Here is an 18,692-nt window from a genome sequence, read left to right on the forward strand (position 1 = left end):
CATGCATACATGCACACACACATGCACACATTCTGGAAACAAATATTCCATGAAACAATACTTATCTTTAATACACATAATCTAGTCTATTCTGCTCTATCCTCCTACAATATTCTATTTAAAAAATGCTGGTATCAACTTCCTAAACTGGTTTTACAATCCACTCATAGAAGTAACCTGAGTATGAAAAATACTGCTGTTAATCATTATCTGTGTATGATTTATATGCTAATCATGCCTCCAATGCATATTTACTAAAGTAGGCTTTTTGGATCTCTCTTGGGCAACCTTTTATTATCTGCCCCTTTAATGGATGGAGTGTTTCAAGTAAGATAGATATAGTACATCTCACATAATTTCTGGAAGGTTAAGTTTTATTGTTGTGCCTCCTAATTTACAACATATCTTTTAAAATTTACTTATAAAATTTTGTCACAGGGAGTAACAATGGCAACTTGAATAATTGTTATTCACTTATTTTCATTTTTTAAAATAAATGGCTATAAATAGCTGTCTCTTGTATTAGGATCAGGAATATCATAAAAACATCACCAGCTGGGCATAGTTTAGTGTTAATACTGCTGCAAAAAATGAAATAGAGACCAAATATTTATATATAGGACTATATATTATATTTTTATATACTATATACTCATATCAAAACTTGCTGTTTCTATTAAGAAGCTGATAAGTTATTCTCTAATTTCATAAATTATACCACAACTGTGAAAATATGGACAACTATTTTATATTTTTGTTGCTTATATAAGACATTTAATATTTATACAGAGAGCTGCAAAATCACAGAGGTGACATAATGGGAATTGAACATTTTCACCTGAATTTCCACCGACCTTTTTCTTCAGCCAGAATCTTGATATTCTCTGAATATTCTTTTAGAGATGAATATGCTATCTGTTTCTTCAATAAATACACATACACACATTTCAGGTATATGTGTGTATATACATTTATACAAGTGTATATATACACATATATACACACATGTGTATAGTCTACATATGTATATATATTTCTGTGTGCACTTGTACATACATGCACACATAATGTCCTTTGGTTTATTTTCAGACCATTAATGTGAAATGAATTTTCAATGATTTCCATTATTTTTTTTTCTTGAAATCTAAACTGGTTTAAAAAGACCTTTGCAACAAGTAATAAATTTCTTTTAAAAAATCATAAGTTGTATTACACTTTAAAGCAGTATGCGGAGAAAGTCACAAGGTATTGGAGAAGACAGATATTCATGCGAATGTGGGGCAGAAAAGAAAGTGAGGTTTCCAGCTTTCTTTCTCAGGGATGCCACTGTCAGGGGATGGAACCCAACACCCCCAAGTTGCTGGCTTTAGTGAAGGGACTCAGGCTGGGCGGGAGGGATGGGGCCAGGAGTGGCTGAGAAAGAATCATTTTGTGGGAATGGCCAGGTTCTGGGATCGGCTGCAAGAGGCCAATCTTCAGGAAGGAACGCAGTGACCATAGGCCACTTTGGTGATATCTGTTTGGTAATGAAATGGTGTGTTTGGGATTGGCAACCCTAATGACTGAGTTGTGTGTTAGATGTTCTCATGGATCTCTAAATTGCCAACATGGCAACTGTGTGCTTTGCTGGAGGCCTCCTGCTTCCTCCTGGCCCCTGGCTCCTTGGGGTGACATGGCAAAGCCCTCGTGGGACACTGAAGGTCTCATCTCCAAAGGTGCTGCTCACCCTTCCTGGCCCATTGCAGAACAGAGACCGCGTCTCCCACACAGAAATCATCACCCCGTGAGGGACTACATTTCCCTCCAGTGATGTTTTTGGGAGATCAGAGCCCAACTAGATGTGTGTAAAGCTGTCAAAAAAAACAAAACAACAAAACAAAACAAAACTCATCTTATCACATCAGATCAAGAAGTCTCAGAGTGATGTAGGAGAAGGAACATTTCCATTTTAAAAGCTAGCAAAGTACTCATCCAGATGTGTCACCAGACCTACCTTAATTTTTTCTTTTGGACAGTTTTGGGAGGAGCCCCCCAAACTGGCAAGAGTGCGGGGGTGGACTCTATTTAAATGGGGGGGGTTTGGGGCTGCACTGGCAGATTTTGCCATCACTCAGAGCTGCAGTTGGCGACAGACAGCCACGCCACTGAGGTCCTTGTCAGCTGCCTGCTGAGTTGATGAATTACGATCGTGGCGGTGGTGAAAAAATTTCCAACATTCACGCTTTTGAATCTCTTTTCCCAGTTCGGTGATTAAGGCTCTCTATGGACGGCACCTTTCTCATGATGTCAATGTAACCTCTGTCCCTGACAAATCTTTCTAAATTCCCACCCTCTTTGAAGAAAGGGTTTACAGCTCTCCCTGTGCTTCAGTGGCTGCAGAATGAGCCATCCCCACCAGCTGTGATTTTCTTGTGACTCCTCAGATGAGACCAGACAAATGTTCTTGGGGTCCCTGAATGTGACTTTTCTTCATGCATTCTTTACTCAGATATGAAAAATACCAGGGAGAGGGGAGCTGTCCCAGCTTTCCTTGTGGGACATCACACACTCAAATGACAGAAATAAGGAATAGTTACACATGGGGCGAAGATGTTGGTGGGAACACTATATTTGGGACAGAGAATAAAAAAGATAGCTTCCATCATAACGAAAATAATCATGGACAGTGGGCGAAGCTGCTGATAGAGAAGACAGTCGCCTGGGTGGGATGACAGTGATTGCTGGGTGCCTGCCAGGACTGTGGGGTGAGGAGGAGGAGGCGACACAGAGTGAAGGGTGTGGGAGGAGGCGGAGGTGGCTCTAGTTCTTGCCAAGGATGCTCTTCAGGCTCCTCTCCACGGCTTCATCCAGCTCTTCCTCCAGCTCCTGCTTCTTGGACATGGCCAGCTTGGACTGGTAATCCCGCACCACCTGGTCGATGTACGGGGCGCTCTGCGTGCCGTGCAGCATGAGGGTCCACTCCTTGAGCACCCCCTTCTGAGGTGCGCTGCCCACGAAGCCCAGCTCCAGCATCCAGGTCCCCCGGGCGTCCTCCCCCCACGTGTGGGTGGTCATGAAAGGCCACTTGTCGAAGCCCACCTTGGAGTCATCATCCCGAGGACGCCGGCTCAGCAAAATGGACTTGGTGCCCATGGGCGACGTCATGTTGATGTTCAGGTCTCCTCGCCTGGTGGCGTTGACTGTGATGACGGCCTGGACATGCTCGAGGTAGCGCACGAAATTCTCCTTCCCCTCGCAGGCAGCCGTGGTGAGCGTCAACACCAGCTTGCCGGTGGGTGGGATCTTCCTGGAGGCAGAGGGAAGAGGAGACAGGTGAGGGCAGGGGCAGGCACCATGCCAGGGCTTTGCAGGCAGCTCCAGGAGCAGAAGGAGCAGGGGGTTGGGGCTGTCACACAGATGGGGTTTAATTCCTGTGCCAGCGGTGTCAGTTGGAGGAAGTCGCAGATTGTACCTTCCCCGGAAGAGGGAGGTAGCAGGCAAGCTTGGGGCCCTACCAGTCTCCTGAAGCCCCCGAGAGTCACCTTGAATCTGTTACCTCAGCATCCAGAGGTTTCTTCTCTGTGCAGCACAGCCCAGGGGAGCCGGGCGCTGAACCCTCTACTGCTGGTGGACAGCATCGTTCAGTGGGGGGTCGCTCTGTCCCCGGGAGGGCTGAGCCTACTTGTCCACAGGGGCACTTGCCCTCCCTTCCTGCCTTCCTTGCTTTCTTCCTTTCATCCCCCTCTCTCTTCTTCCCAACCCCTCCCTTCCTACCTTCTTTCTTTCTTTGTAGTACTGGGGATTGAAACCAAGACCTTCACACTGAGCTATATCCTCAGAGCCCCCCCCCCCCCTTTGGGTACCGGGGATCGAACTCAGGACCTTGTGCTTGCGAGGCAGGCGGTAGAACCACTGAGCTAAATTCCCGGCCCTCCAGAGCCCCTTTTTTTTAAAAAAAATTTGAGACAGGGTTTTGTTGCCTAGGGAGGACTATAACTTGATGAGGCTCCTGCCTCAGCCTCCCAGAGTGCTGGGATTAAAAGCATGTGCCTGGGTCATTCACGGATTCTTTGCTGGCCTTTTCTCTCTTCCCTTGTCTCACATCTCCCTTTCCTCACTGGTGTTTCCTGGAATCATCTCTCAAAAAACTCAACAAGTGTTGTCTTGGGGTTGACTTTTGGGGCTGGAGTTCACACTGCCTTCCTTGGTACACAGATGCTGCCACCGATATAATTGTTATTACAAGTTGAACATCCCTTATTGGAAATGCTTGGAGCCAGAAGCATTTTGGATTTTGGAATATCTGCATGCACATAATGAGACATCTTAGGATTGGATCCGAGAATAAACATGAAGCACCCCTTTGTTTTGCGTGTGCCTTATACCCATAGCCTGAGCCTAATGTGGAATAGTGTGTTCAATGCACCTGTGTTTTGACTGGGATTCATCACACAAGTCAGGTGTGGAATTCTCTACCTGTGGCATCTTGTTGGAGCTCAGAAAATTCTGGACTTTGGAGCATTTTTGATTTTCAGATTAGGAATCCTCAACTTGTTTTCCCATTAAAAGAAGCTGAAGTCGGGTTAATGAATTCCAGAGAAAGACAGTCCTTGAAACTTTGCGGGGTGTCTTTGGCCCTAGGGTTGAAGTTCCTGGGGGTTCAGCCTAAGCGTTCCCTACCATGTCTCTCTCCATTCCAGTCTCCTCCTCAGCTGGCCTCCTACCCACATGAGAAGCTGGGCACATCATGTTTGAGGCACATCACATCTGAAGACTGTGCAGTTGACGGGAGGACTCCAATCTATGGGAAAACACCTCACTGGGGTAGAATTCTGCTTCTGTGCTTAGGGTCATGGAGTTTGGGGAAATTATGTAGGAGCTGGAAGTCTCACTGGCTTTGTGGGAGATCTTGAGAGGTTGAACAAGATCACATGTGAAACCCCAAGTGCAATGTCTGGTGGGCACATGGCACTGGTGCCCTTTCCTCAGTCCCTGTGCGTGCTAATGCCCTTCCCCATCTTTCCTGGAGCAGTTCTGGAAGTCCTCTGGTGAGTGTCTTTAGTAGTGTTGTAGTGGCTGCCTCGATGACCTGAATTCATTCAAAGCATTCACCTTTTATGCTCATTTTGACTTTGGAGAAGAGAAAGAAGTTGCACAGTGCCAGATCTAGTGAATAAAGTGGGTGAGGACACACTGTCATGTTTTTATGAGTCTGCCTTTCCACTGAATAGATAAACGTGTTCAATTCAAGGGGAGTATTTTGAGGGTGATTAATGGCAATGTGGCTTTTACTGTAATAAATAGGAAAACATTTAAATATTCATCATATATTTTAATCACTTAAACTATATTTCTAAATTCACTTAAAATTCAGAATTAGAGTCCACAGTCCCACAGTCTTAAGGAGTTGCAGAAGGATTGGGGTGCACCTGAGCTTGACGCTCCTTGCAGCCTGGCCAGCAGGACAGGTCTCGTAGCTCAGCTCCTTCCACAGGCAGGTGCAGCAGGGTGCAGCTTCTGAGGCTCCCCTTGAGCGAAGCCAAGCATCTTTTGTTGACTCCCTTGATAAAGCCTCTTTGGAAAATTGCTTTTCAAATTGACTCCTTCTCTGGCAAGATAAATGCCAAGGAAACCCACAAACCTGACACTTGCCACTCTGCACTCCTTCTTGCATGGCATGGAAAGTGGCAGTCGGGTGGGCTGTCTGTTGCTCTATGCAGCCCCCTGCACGCGTAGTTCCAGGGAGTCAGAGTGTAGCCAGCCCTGGGTCCCCGCTGAGTTCTCTGCTATGCACATCTGCCCTGGGCCTCACTCACCTGCCTCTCAGGACAAGTTAAGGGAGCAGGGTGGGTGAGGACCAGAGGGAACTTAGGGGATGCAGCTAGCTGCTGGCCCTGGCCATGGGGGCTCCTTCCTGAGTTCCTGGCTGGCCTGCTGTGCCTGTGGACACCATTTTGATACCTTTCTTGTGCCCAGGGATACTGGCTGAATACTTTCATCCCTCCTTCATTCAAAGCATAGTTATCCTGTGTCCAAATGTCTGTACTTGTAGAGGCCCTGGGACAGGGCCAGCCAGAGCCTGTCTCTGTGGAGAGCCCAGCTAGGGTCAGGCCAGGACACTCTCTGCTTCCTCTGTGTTGGAAACAGTGAAACCCTTTCACACTGACTTGAATTAAGTTAGTTACTGTGGACAGGATGGAGCATTCACCCAGAGGTTCCTGTCTTATCGGGGATCCCACAGTGACAGACCCTCTGGCATGGCAGTTAGGGATTCGAGGGACAGTGAACACTCACTAGGCAGGTTTTCCGGAGATCTTCAGGGAGTGCTCTTTAGGGAAAGCCCCAAGGCCTTATCTTGGGCATATTGGGTCATTCAAATGGTCTAATCATTTAGATGAAAAAACCCCTCATCTTAATATTTCTATCCCATAATATGTGTTCATAATGTATGATGAACATTTAAATTAAAAAAATTTATTACAGTAAAAGACACATTGCCACTAATCCCCCTCAAATTCCTTCCCCTCACTTAGAATGCACTGATCCCATCATCCTTGCTACTTTCTGAAGCAGTTCTGGAAGTCCCATTTCACTAGTGTCTTTACCAGGTGTGCTAAAAAACAATGTGAATGCTACTGTCGAGTGCTATCCAATACAAAGGAAGGCTTGGAAAAATGTGGTGTGTCCTCATCTACCTTATTTACCAAGCTGGCACTGTGTGGCTTCCGGCTTTTCTCCAAAGTCAAAATGGCCTTGAAAGGAAAACATTTGAAACAATTCAGGATATTGAGGCAGCCATGACAGCACAACTAAAGACATTCAGCAAGCAGAGCTTCCAGAGATGCTTTAGAAAGTGGCAGGGACAATGGCATTAGCGTTTGAGGGAAGGAGAGTATTTTGAGGAGGATTAACGGCAGTGTGTGTTTTGCTGTAATACAATTTAAAAAATTTAAACATTCACATATTTTCTTTCTCTCTTTCTCTCTTCCTTCCTTCCTTCCTTCCTTCCTTCCTTCCTTCCTTCCTTCCTTCCTTTCTTTCATTTTTTTGATACCGGGGATCGAACTCAGGACATTGAGCTTGTGAGGCAGGCAGGCGGCAGAACCACTGAGCTAAATCCGCAGCCCATATTTACATATTTTCAATCATACTTCACATAATAGAAACTTAACTCCTCTTTTGATGTGAATATAGCCCTCAACTCAGTGACATCAGCACTTTCTCAGCTTTGCTATCAAAGAGCCCAGATTTTCATATTTCAACCCAATCACTGCAAGTATTTCACTGCTCTGGAATTACCATGGGCACTAGACCTGCCACTAGAGCTTTTTACTAATGCCTTGTAATCTGATGCAATAATCTACTGAGTATAAAAACACTGTATTACCATGTATTACCATGTAGCTTTTCTACTGCTAAAGGGGGCAGGGTGCAGAGGTCGAAAATTGCTAAAAGAGAGGGTCAGAGAGGTCAAAAGTCTTGTCTACAGTGGTGAAGGCAGGATTCAAATTCAGGTCTCTGTGACTGATTCTGAGAGTGGCAAAGAATCCCAGACCAAAGGAGAATGGAGGAGAGCATGGGCCTCAGACCGGGTGTAGATGGGTCAAGCGCAGATGACTAACAGACACAAGGCAGAGGAGCACACACCCCTGAGATGGAGAGGGGCCATCCCTGGGCTCTGTCCCCACTTACTCTGGGTCCTGCACGGTGCCTCCCACACAGTGGAACCTCTCTGGCACGGTCTTCCAGTCTTTGGCCATTTTCACCATGGCGCCGGCATCCAGGACCCCGTAGCCAAAGAGATGATTAAACTCCAGGCCAACCCCATTGCGCCGCCACTGATGGACCTCATCGTGGAGCTGGTTCCTTTTGGAGGTGAGGACCGTCAGGTGCTGCATGTCTCGCCAGGTCAGCCCCATGCTGGGTGTGGGAGGCAGAGAGCACAAGAGTAAGGACAGGGGACAGGGCGGAGAAGGAGAGAAACACACAACTAAAATAAGTGATGCACAGGACACAGACCCTTGGGAGACTGCGGAGCATTTGTGCACTCCCCACTGGGGGAAGGGGTTCATGCACCAGTTAGAAACGCTGTCTATGTCAAAGAAAAGACTTTCTCGCCTATCTCATTAAACACTCATTCAAAAAAATGTTCTCACATGCGCATGCATGCGCACACACACACACACACACACAATGGAATGGCTCAAATGAAGATTGGCAACACCAAGTGTTGACAAAGATGTGGGGCGGCTGGGACCCATGGACTTTGCCGTTGGTGTGTAAATGGCTGCAACCGCTAAAGTTTTCTACATGCCGAGCCCACAGCCTAGAAATTCATTTCTAGATCTGCATCTGACCTAGATATGTATGTTTATCAGACATGCTCACAGCCCCAAACTGCCAACTACAAATGTCACCTACATTAGAAGGAATAAACCAGTCGTGGAATAACTTAGACAATGTATGATACTAGGAAGCGATGAGAATGAATGAAATATAATTATCCCAAATAATACTGACAAATCCGATAAATACAAAGTTGACCTATGGAAGCCAAAAAGAGAAGAGCAGGCTGTGGTGTGGACATGGTATGGGTGTCCCCCAAGGGCACCTGCACCAGAAGCTTGGTCCCAGGATGGCCCTACAGGGAGATGGCAGAACCTTTAACAGGTAGAAACAGGTAGGTGATGGGGTCACCAGAGACACTGCCCTCAAGAGGAATTATGATGTCCTCAGGGGACCCCAGTTAGCTCCAAGAGAGGATCATTACAAAAGCGCAGGATGGGCCCCTCCCCACTCTCTGGCTTTTGGTCCTGCCGTGTGCCTGCTCCCTGTCACTTGCACTGCTACCATGATGCCATCCACCATGATGTGATGTAGCTAAAAGGGCCAAACTAAAGCTGCTGCCTGGTCTTGGACTTTCAGCCTCCACAACTGTGAGCTAAGTAAACTATTTGTCTTTATTAAATACCTAGCATCGAGCACTTTGTGACAGCAAGGGAAAGGCTGTAAAAGCAACAAACAAATTGTTCAATTCCATTTGTGTAAAGTATAAAAACAGGACCAAGGAATCCATGTGATTGGGAGTTGGGTTCTTGGTTTGCTGTAGGACTCGTGAATAGAAGGAGACCTTAGGGCTTTTGAGTGCTGCCAGTGTTTGCTTCCTGACCTGGGTGCTGTCTACACGGGTCTGCTCCAGTTTTGAAAATGACACTGTCACCTTCAAGGGAAAAGGCGACTCAACATTGTTGTATGCCCAGTGCCCAGGAAGGTCCTTAGCACAAATCAGTCTGCTTGCCAAAGCTCTGTTGTGGAAACTAGAGTCTGCTATACCTTGGTGTCTGGTTTCAAATTTGCAAGTTGTAGCTCATTTGTGGGCTGAGGAATGAGCTTACTGCACAGGGTATCTGTCTGGGCTTCTCATTAAAATCTTTTCGGAGTGGGGACAGAAAACCCCCCTGCTTCCACCATCTTCAGACCAATTAAATCAGAATCTCAGGGAGTGAGAGCTCACTATTGAAAATTATTAACATTTCCCAGATCATCCCAGTAGACAAGCAAGGTGGAGAATCAGTGATTTTATGTGTAGCTATTATTTAAAAAATGAAACTGAGCAGGAGATAATAACAAGGGGCACTGCATGTAATATTCTGCTTTAATATTTTCTCATGAGACTCAAGTGTGCACGCACATGTGTGTTGGGTTCAGTGCAGAATTTATTTCTCATTGAAGGGCATGGTGAAAATAATTGGCAAAATTGAATTGCTGGCTGTTCTTTTCAGAAGTCAAACAATTTAAAGGACTCTGAACAACGTAACTCATTTGATAAAATTTGAACACATGCAGAGTTCATTGGTTTGAAGCTCTGAGTCAGAGGCAGTGTCCCAGTGATCCACAGGCACTGGGAACACAGATCTCTTTCTTTTAAGGAGAAAGGTCAAAGGAAGGTCAGTGCTTATTTGAGACTGTTCAGAACATATCTGGGACATATGGTCCCCTAGGACCCAAGAGAATGGTGTAAATCTTCCTGAAGCTGATTATGGCTAAAGGCACTATGCTTTGCTGGAATGGGATCATGAATTTACTAATTCCAAAGGTATGGACCAATGGGATCTAAATGACCTAAGGGCTGGATAACAGGAGGATGGTCCTTTAGCTGTGCCTTGAAACTGGGCGGTGCTTCCTGAGAGAGAGAGAGAGAGAAGAAGGAGAAGGAGAAGGAGGAGAAGGAGGGGAAGGGGAAGGGGAAGGGGAGGGGGAAGAGAGAATATACAGGACTTGTCACCTCTGAGATAAATGAGATAAATCAGTGTAGTCTCTACCCCAGGGTCACTATGTGACACTGTTTGGCTGCCCACTTGCATATGTCTGAAAAGTAAAATTGGCTTCCTCCTAATTGCCCTTTCTGAGCAATTTAAGAATTGATGGCATAGACTAGTCTGCAAAAGTGGATGTTTCTGCGACCTGTGTTAGTTAAGCTTTAACCCTACAACATCACCTAGACTCACAGGCGATTGTTACATAATAAAAAATACATTTAGAGTAGCTGCAATATAAATGTCATGGCGTTGGAGGTGGTAGGACAAGTAATGTGAGGTATTCTTCCCTGTTCTTGAGAGTTTTACACAACAGCTGGGAAAGCAAGACACAGCCTGTGACAGGTGCTGGGCGTGAAGGGATTCCGTGTGTGTCCCCCACCCAGTGCTGCACTCATTCTGAGAACGTCACGAGGAGGCCCTGCCTGTGCAGAGGCTGTGGCCTAAGGGGCAGGGGCAGCTCTGTAATGAGACAGTGAGAGGATAGTAAGGGAAGCTCAGGAGGCAGAGGGAACTCAGTGGTGCCTTGTGGTGGTCCTCAAGGCCCCCATGACGAACGCACATTCCCAGCCTCCTGAACCAACAAACGGGAAGGTGTGGCCCTGGGAATTTACAGTCAGACCCCTGCCCAGCTGTTTCTGCATACTGACCTGGAGAACTTTGGTCTAAATGATGGTTCTTAACTTTGGCTGCACAATGGAACCATCTGGGCACAGTTTAAAAAATAATCATGGCAGGGCCCAAAGGTCTGGATGCTATGGGCTTGTTTTTGACTCCATGGTAGCAGTGTCTCTTCTAGGTCCAATGGTTGGGCGCAGGAAAGATCTCAGCCCCGGAGCCCAGGCACAGTAGGGTTCAAATCCAACAGAGTGAACTTGGGCATATTGTTTTAGCATCCTGACCTCCAGCCTTCTCATCTTTAACATGGGGGATGTGCACACATGTGTGTTGGGCTCCAATGGAGAATTTATTTCTCATAGAGGGGCATGGTGAAAAAAAAGTGGCAAAACCCTGAATGACTGTTCTCTTCAGAAGTTAAATGATTTAAAGGACTTGGAATAACATAACTCATTTGATAAGATTTTAACCCATGCAGAGTTCACTGGTTTCATAGGTTTGTTGCAGAGCTATGTATAGTTCACGTGTGTATTAAGTACCAAGTGCAGGGTGGGCACTCGATAAATGTTTATTATTAACAATAGTAAAGTCAATCTTGTGTATTGGGAATTGAAGTAAGTTAGAAGAGAATGTACACTTTTCCCAAAGAAAGTATTGGTTATAATATTTAAAAGTGTATAAATACACATTTTTTTCAGTTTTAAGATTAAGTCATCCTTAAAATTTATCCTAAAGAAATATTCCTGAGGCTGAGCAGCAAAATTCCAGGAAGTCATTTGAATCTGATGAACAATATAACTTTCTATATCTTGCAGATAAGACTCAGAAAAGGTGGATGATTGCCCAGTTAGACACTTCTTTCCTTCCTTCTGTACCTACATTTCTTTCCTTTCTTATTAGTCAAACCTGAATTTATTCATAAGAGTATTATGCTCAGCTATAAAGCTCTATTTCCTGGCTTCCCTTGTAGCGTGGGGTGGTCATGTGACAGTTCTGGCCAATGAAAAATAAGAAGTTATTGAGTGGGATTTCTTAGAAAGCAAGCATGTGTTAGTGCATGTGTGCTAAAGGGATGGTGAATAATCCGTGCAGAAGCACGAATCTCTAGGAATACAGCAGCCTGGGCAAGTGGCTTTTCTTGTGAGAATCCCAGGGGACTGTGTGTCAAGTGCTGCCTGCTGAGGGTGGAAGGAGAGACCTGTTTCTGCTTGCACCTGGAGTGAGTGAGACCCACTCAGACTCCAGAGTCCATTCAGGCCCTGAGATGAACAAGGTCATCTTTAGGAAGTGTACATCACATGTAAGTTTTGGTTTCTGTTCTTAATAGGGCAGAGTATCTGTCTTTAATCCATAAGTTGTGACCAGTGTTCCTCTCCTGGTGTCCTCAATTTTCCATCTGACTTTTGCCAGAATAATCAAAGTTTTGACTGGTGTCAAAAGGTCTTATCTACAAAAGGAGAATAATTATGCCTGTGTGCTTGAAACCAGAGTGTTGGACTGGTTAGTCTTCCAAAGTTCCTCCCTATTCTAGGAGGTGACTCTTGCCTATTTTGTGAATAAGAACATGAACTGCGTGACGGAGTGCCTAGAGATGGATGCCTAGCAGCTGTGACAGGGGTGCGACACCCAGCTCCCCCTCCCAGGAGCCTGAAGCCAGCTCTTCACAAGCTGTTGGTGCTGCTGGCTGCTTCTCTGAAGGTCCCTGCACAGCCAGCAGTGACATTCATAGTATGTGCGCCATGTCCCAAGCCAGAGTGTCCATCCCTTGAGTGCAGGGCCGGCCACTGGCTTTGCTGAGGGACCTGTGCAGTAGTGTGCAGTGGCTGCACCAACGATCAATCCAAAGTACAGTGAACCCTCAAGTTACAATTGGCCTGACATACGAACAACTTGGGTTACAACCAGAATTTTAGCTTTAACTTATAAACAAAATCTTGAGTTATGACTCGAATGCTGGCTACTTGTGCTTCCAGACGGTCTCAGATACATATTTAATCCTTAAAGAATTCTGGAAGGAACATTACAACATTCTTTCCTCTGTGGGGTTAACTGAGAAATCCTGGGACAATGTCTTGCTAAGGACCCTGAGATCTGTCTGTACACAGACAAGAGACTTTGAAGGCTGTGTAGAGGAGCCTGAGCCTTCAGTTGACCAACTTGAGTTACAACCAGCCCTTGGGAATGAATTTAGTTCACCAGTCAAGGATCTACTCTATATGTCCAGCAGGAGCCAAGGTGCCTCTCCATGAGGATGAGAGCCAGGGAATGGGCTTCTCTTTCCCAGGAAAGCCCACTTCTTGGTCTATACCATGTGATTTCTTCCACTTTGTCACAGTGTTAAGAAGTGAATGCAGGGTAGGTACTAGGGAGCATAAATATGATCAAAACACATTATACACAAGGACCTCCACAACAAAACCATGTGGCACTAGGTGGAGGGAGAGGTGGAGGGGAAACAATTAAAGTATGCTGTGTGCCAATACAAATCTGCCAAAGTGCAACCAGTTTATCCGTGCAGCCAATATGCACTGATAAAAAATATGGGGAAAAATAAAAAGGGAAAGATGGAAGTGAATTCACCTCACAAATGAACAGATGTGGGGTAGGTGCATCCTGTTTGCCAAACGTTTTGAAAGGCCTTGCTAGATACCCAGCTTGGTGATTTGATTTTTCTTTGCTTATCTGAGGGTGAATATTCCTACAGGATAGAGGGGCAAGGAGCACAGGGAGGAGGATAAAGGGTGGACTTCATGGTGAGAGAGATCGCTGTGCCCCTGTGCGGTATCTGATACGTGTGGTCTCCTAAGGAAGTAGTTGTATTGTGTGTGTATGTGTGAAGGAGAGACAGAGATGGGGGAGGGGGGGGAGAAGAGAGAGAGATGAGGCTCATGGCCATTTAGAAATGTCCTGCAGAGTTCAGGGCCCTGACTCCCAGGCTGTCCCACCACTGTGGAGTGGAGGGGCACATGTCTCACCACCCTTCAGGGCCCTGAGTCATACACATACTTGGCTTCCAAAGCCAGCGCGAAAACCCCAGCTGCTTCAGGAGCCGCTGCTGATGTCCCAGAATGCCGCAGGGTGCAGTTGCCATACAGATCTGTGGTGGCCTAGAAGGGAAGATATTGAGTCACGAGTGAATAAATCACACTATTTTTGAATCCCCAAACAATGTGGAGCAGAGGATCATCTACTTATTGTATTTAAACTATGCCTTGTTCTGAAGAAGATTAAGATGAAACTAAGGATAAGCTTAAGGGTAAGGATAAGCTGTGTACTTATCTCTTTAGTCTGAGCTTCCTAGCAGCCCATGCAAAAAGGCAGATTATCATTATAGTGTTCAAAGGTAACTCAATTGTTTAAAGAAGCAAATGTATTCTGACTAGAGATTAGAGACATTTATTGCCTGAATCTGAAAAGGAAATATGATGAGGTGGAAAATAACAAGTCACTACCTCCACCTCATCAAGGCAATGGTTAAATTTGTTGCATTGGGACTCCAAAGAGAAAAAGTCCATTTTCAGTGTTTGTAAAACCTGGAGGGGCTGGGGATTTAGCTCAGTGGTGCCACCACCTGCCTCGAAAGCACAAGGTCCTGAGTTGGATCCCTGGTTAAAAAAAAAAAAAAAAAAAAGACCTGGGGGCTTTGTGAAGATCAAATGTAAACCACAGGAATTTGCCTTCTCCTCTGTCGAGCCCATCACTTGAGGAACAAAGGGTTAGGGAGGTGTAAAGGTGTCTATGGGGCAAAACTACCTTACTCAGAAGTCCAAGGCTCCTCGCTAGCCCGAGTAGAAAGAGCCATTGATAGAGCTGGAGATGTCACACCAGCGGCCTGGCAGGGAGTGGCTTCTAGTGGGAGGAGCGAGGTCAGGGGACAGGAGGATGGCGCCTCCCTCAGACCCCTTCCTGCCCCTCTCCCTGCCTGCCTTGGTAGGAGGAGAGGGCCAGGGCTCCTCTACCAGGCGGGGCTGATGCTGTCCAGCCTTCCCTGGGAGTGGAGGTGTGGGAAGAGCCACAGTGTGAGTGATAGCTCCAGACGGTCGACTTTACAAGTGGCTCGGGAATGGGAATCTCCCATGATACCCGGTTGCCCAGGGAAGATATTTTGCTTAGGAAATCATAGAATTATAACCTAAGTCTTTGATTCTTAACTTTTTCAATTAAAAAACCACGAATGGATTTTAAAACATTAAGAGAATCACAACTCTCTCTGAGAGGACACACAGGTGTGTCCAGTTTTAGGGGCTCTGGGGACTCGGAGAAGCTCATCCGGGGACGCTGTGTTTTAACTGCTGCCATGTGTGGGCGGGGCTTGGCTGAGGGTGCTGGTGTAATGTCCCAATTCACGCAACAACTTATTCTTCTGAGTCGCGTGCTGGGGCGACCGGCTGATAAAGCAGATTCCTTATTATTTGTGGGCCAAAGCAATGCACCAGAAATGCTCCAGAAACCGAGCTGGGAAGAGGCGGCGGTGGTCTTGCTTCCGCTTGCGGGTGTCAGTCTCCACGTGGTCACAGAGCGTCACCAGGCGTGGGGACAGGGGGTCCTCTGAGCCTGCCTAACTCTGAGGGGGGGAAGGGAAGGGAGCTGCGCGTCCCCCACGCCCCCAGGGCCTGGCCACCAGGGAAGGGGACAGGGAGCCCACGCTCACCACGCCCGCCTCGGGGTTCCTCTTGCGCCCGTTGCTGAAGGTGGACGCCAAGGTGGAGGAGCAGCTCTCGTCGTACAGCGCCGTCCTGCCGTCATTGATGGCCGAGTTGATGGAGATGGTCCACATGCTCGAGGCGTAGCCGTCGCAGTTGCAGTCATCGTAGCTGCCACCGTCTCCAGAGGCCCACACGTAGATGCTGCCCTTGCCCCCGCGGCCCTGGACAGCAGGGAGATGCTGCTGCTGAGCCCAACACGGGGAGCCAGGGCGTCCCAGCCCAGGGCAGGTCCTGGGGGGAGGGGGGAGGGGGGAGGGGGAGGGGTCTCACCCCACGTAGGGGCGGGCGGGTCATGATTTGGGGCTCTTCAGCAACTGAACTGAAAAAGGCTGGATTTGCTTTTTATCTCAATGAGAAATCACACCCTTTTCATGGGGGGGATGATGGGTAATTTTTTTTCAGGATGGATCCAACACAAAAATCACCTGGGTTTACAATTTAAGCTGGGAATAATGAGGTAAGAAAACTGAAAGAATCTTCTTAAAATTTACAAATGAGCGATTTTTTAAAAAGGCTGTAGTGGGCTGGGGATTTAGCTCAGTGGTGCTGCTGCCCACCTCACAAGCGCAAGGTCCTGAGTTTGATCCCCCGTACCAAAAAAAAAAATCAAAATATATGAAAGGAAAATGAAAGATAAATCTTTCTAGGGTTTATTATTTAATAACTATTATGATCCCATTCTTATATATCATTTTCGGCAAAAATGTAAATATACATATATATTTCCATTTAGCTATGTAACAGACACATAGACTCCTGTCAAACACAGTACTATATGACATTTCACCTGTGCAAGGGGCACCAAATGTAAGGAGGAAGTCTAACACCATCAGGTAGCGAGACAGCAGCTCAGGTGTTAAATACTCAAGGGTTAGTGATGTGCATGGTGATCCTCACCACGTGGTGCCCAATTCCAGGTGGTGAGCTTTGTCCTAAACAACCATGCTTAGCACTGTCCATGTGTCACCTCGTTCTTACCGTGTTTATCCCTCCATTTTCCTTTCCCTGACTTGGGGGAGTCTTCTCCTGTCTACAGCAAGAATCAGGATGGGGCCACCTGCCTCTGGCCTCCTCCTCTCCTACCCTGGAGGCAGAGGGGCTCGGGGTGCGGGATGTATGGAGAGGGGAGCAGCTGTAATGTCACCTCCTTGGAAGCCTGGAGATGTGAGAGGACAAAGGCAGGGAGAGTCTATCCCTGCCTGGCTGCCCAGGTCCATGGTCCCCATTGGGTGGTTTGCAGTAGAGACAGCCCTCAGGTCCTCCTGCCTCTGGCAACAAGAAGTGACATCTGCAATTGCTGCTAACAAGATTGGGAATCAATTAGCCTGTGATTAGTGGAGTGGATAAATGAACAAATATTTACCTAGGCCCCAGCTGGGGAAGGTCCTCACCTTTGTGCAAGTGCACAATGGCCCAGACTCTTTGGAATGCAGTTTAGCAGTTTCTTAGGACAGTAAATATACTTGCATCATAGGATCCAGAAGTTGTGCTCTTTGGCATGTATGCAAAAGAGTTGGTGATTTATGTTTGCATAGGACCTGCAAGTGGATTGTAGCGGACGCCTCTGTCCAATATTAGCAGGCTATAGTGGCACAAGCTTCCTGCCCCTCTATAAATTGGCAGTGTAATATGAGTGTGACCAAAGCTTTACATGAGTCAAATGGGAATGTCAGATGGCAGAGTTGGGCTAGTATTTCTCCTTTGCTAGTGGCTGCTACCAAAACTTAAGTCCTAGTCTGTGAAGAAGCAGGGCTCTGCTTAGTTCGCTTCCAGCCAAGGTCAACTGACTCCAACTAAATTCTTCCCTTCTAAATTAGCCATTTTCTCTCTTCTGCAAAAGAGATGCTAGTGCCCCTGCTTGCAATACTGTTATTAGCAGTTGTCCTGAGGCCTGCCCAGCTTCCGTCCTTCCCACCCTTGTAATGAATAAACACTGGACCTCCTTGATGTCTTTGTCTTTGCTGCCCAGAGCAGTTTAGATTGGGTCAAAGACCCAGCTTCTCTCAACTCTCTGTCTCTGTGTCTTTTGTTCTCTCTCTTTCCTATTCCACAGACCTGGTATTGTCTCTTAGGAGATCGAGACCCAGGACCTGGGTTTTTGATAATGTCTCATATAGTGGGTGTTTTGCACAGCCTTACTCATGATTGCCAGAAACTGGAAGCAACCAAGATGCCTTTGTAGGTGAATGGTACATAGAGATGATGGAATAGTGTTTTGTGTTACAGAGAAATGATCTATCAAACCATGAAAAGACACGGAGGAACTTTCAATGCATATTACTAAGCGAAGGAAGCAACGAAAAAAGGTTTTGCACTGTAGGATTCCACCTTGGGCAGTTAAGGCTGGCCGAGTCTCAGGAAGGTCATCTGAAGCCTTTTCTTCTATCTCTCTTCACAACAGAAATGAAAGGTGGAATTGAACTGCCAGCAGCTGTCTCAGCGGCTGAGCTGCAGACCCCACACTGCAGCAGCCTTTATCTGGCTGCGGGGCATAAATCAGGGCTCACAAATGTCCCTGTGCTCTCCCTGGCAGGAGGTCTTCATCACCTGCTAGAGGCTCTGGCGCCTGCTGCCCCTGGGTTTGACCCATGTGCTGATTAAATTTTAGCAGGTGGCACTAGGACCTCACCTTGCCTGGGCCTGATTAATCACTGCCTCCTCTGGCAGTCCTGAGCCCCTCCTTCCTGGATGGTGGCCTTCTGGGTCCCTCTCTTGCAAATGGCCTGTTCCCCACACATCCCTGCCTGGGGGCCAGGGGTGTGTGCTTGTATCCTTTGTAACCTCATCTCCTCCTGGTGAAGAAACAACTCATGTTCACACCCGTCTGCACCTCAGAGGATTTCCTGTAGCCCCGACTTCATTCCTAAGATTTTCCCAGTAGTAGAGACCTTAAAAAGTGAGGGATCAGGGGTTGGGATGTCATCATCAGACCCATCAGGGTAGCTGAGCTTCCTGCAGATGTGAGGGGACTTCGAGTTGCCTGTCACCTGGTTCCCCAGTGCTGTCTGAGCAAAGCAAGAAGCTGCAAAATAGCCATGTTCCTTGAACCTCAGACCTTGCACCGGCACCTCTG

At 46.9% G+C, this 18,692-nt stretch overlaps 1 protein-coding gene across 1 annotated transcript in view; it reads right to left on the bottom strand.

Annotated features, from left to right (window-relative positions):
- Positions 1–353: 353 nt before the first annotated feature.
- The window catches only part of Pcsk2 (proprotein convertase subtilisin/kexin type 2), a 275,337-nt gene continuing 256,998 nt past the window's right edge, over positions 354–18,692 (bottom strand). Inside the window, exons 9-12 of the mRNA XM_004840850.4 lie at positions 15,565–15,780; positions 13,920–14,020; positions 7,672–7,899; positions 354–3,286 (exon numbers count right to left, since the gene is read on the bottom strand). Coding sequence (XP_004840907.1) covers positions 2,800–3,286; positions 7,672–7,899; positions 13,920–14,020; positions 15,565–15,780 — 1,032 coding nt within the window. The 3' untranslated portion in view covers positions 354–2,799. The remainder of the gene's footprint in view (positions 3,287–7,671; positions 7,900–13,919; positions 14,021–15,564; positions 15,781–18,692) is intronic.

Source organism: Heterocephalus glaber, unplaced genomic scaffold (assembly GCF_053883595.1).
Source record: "Heterocephalus glaber isolate CG9 unplaced genomic scaffold, H.glaber_assembly_v1.0 deba00001532, whole genome shotgun sequence".
NCBI classification, from domain to species: domain Eukaryota; kingdom Metazoa; phylum Chordata; class Mammalia; order Rodentia; family Bathyergidae; genus Heterocephalus; species Heterocephalus glaber.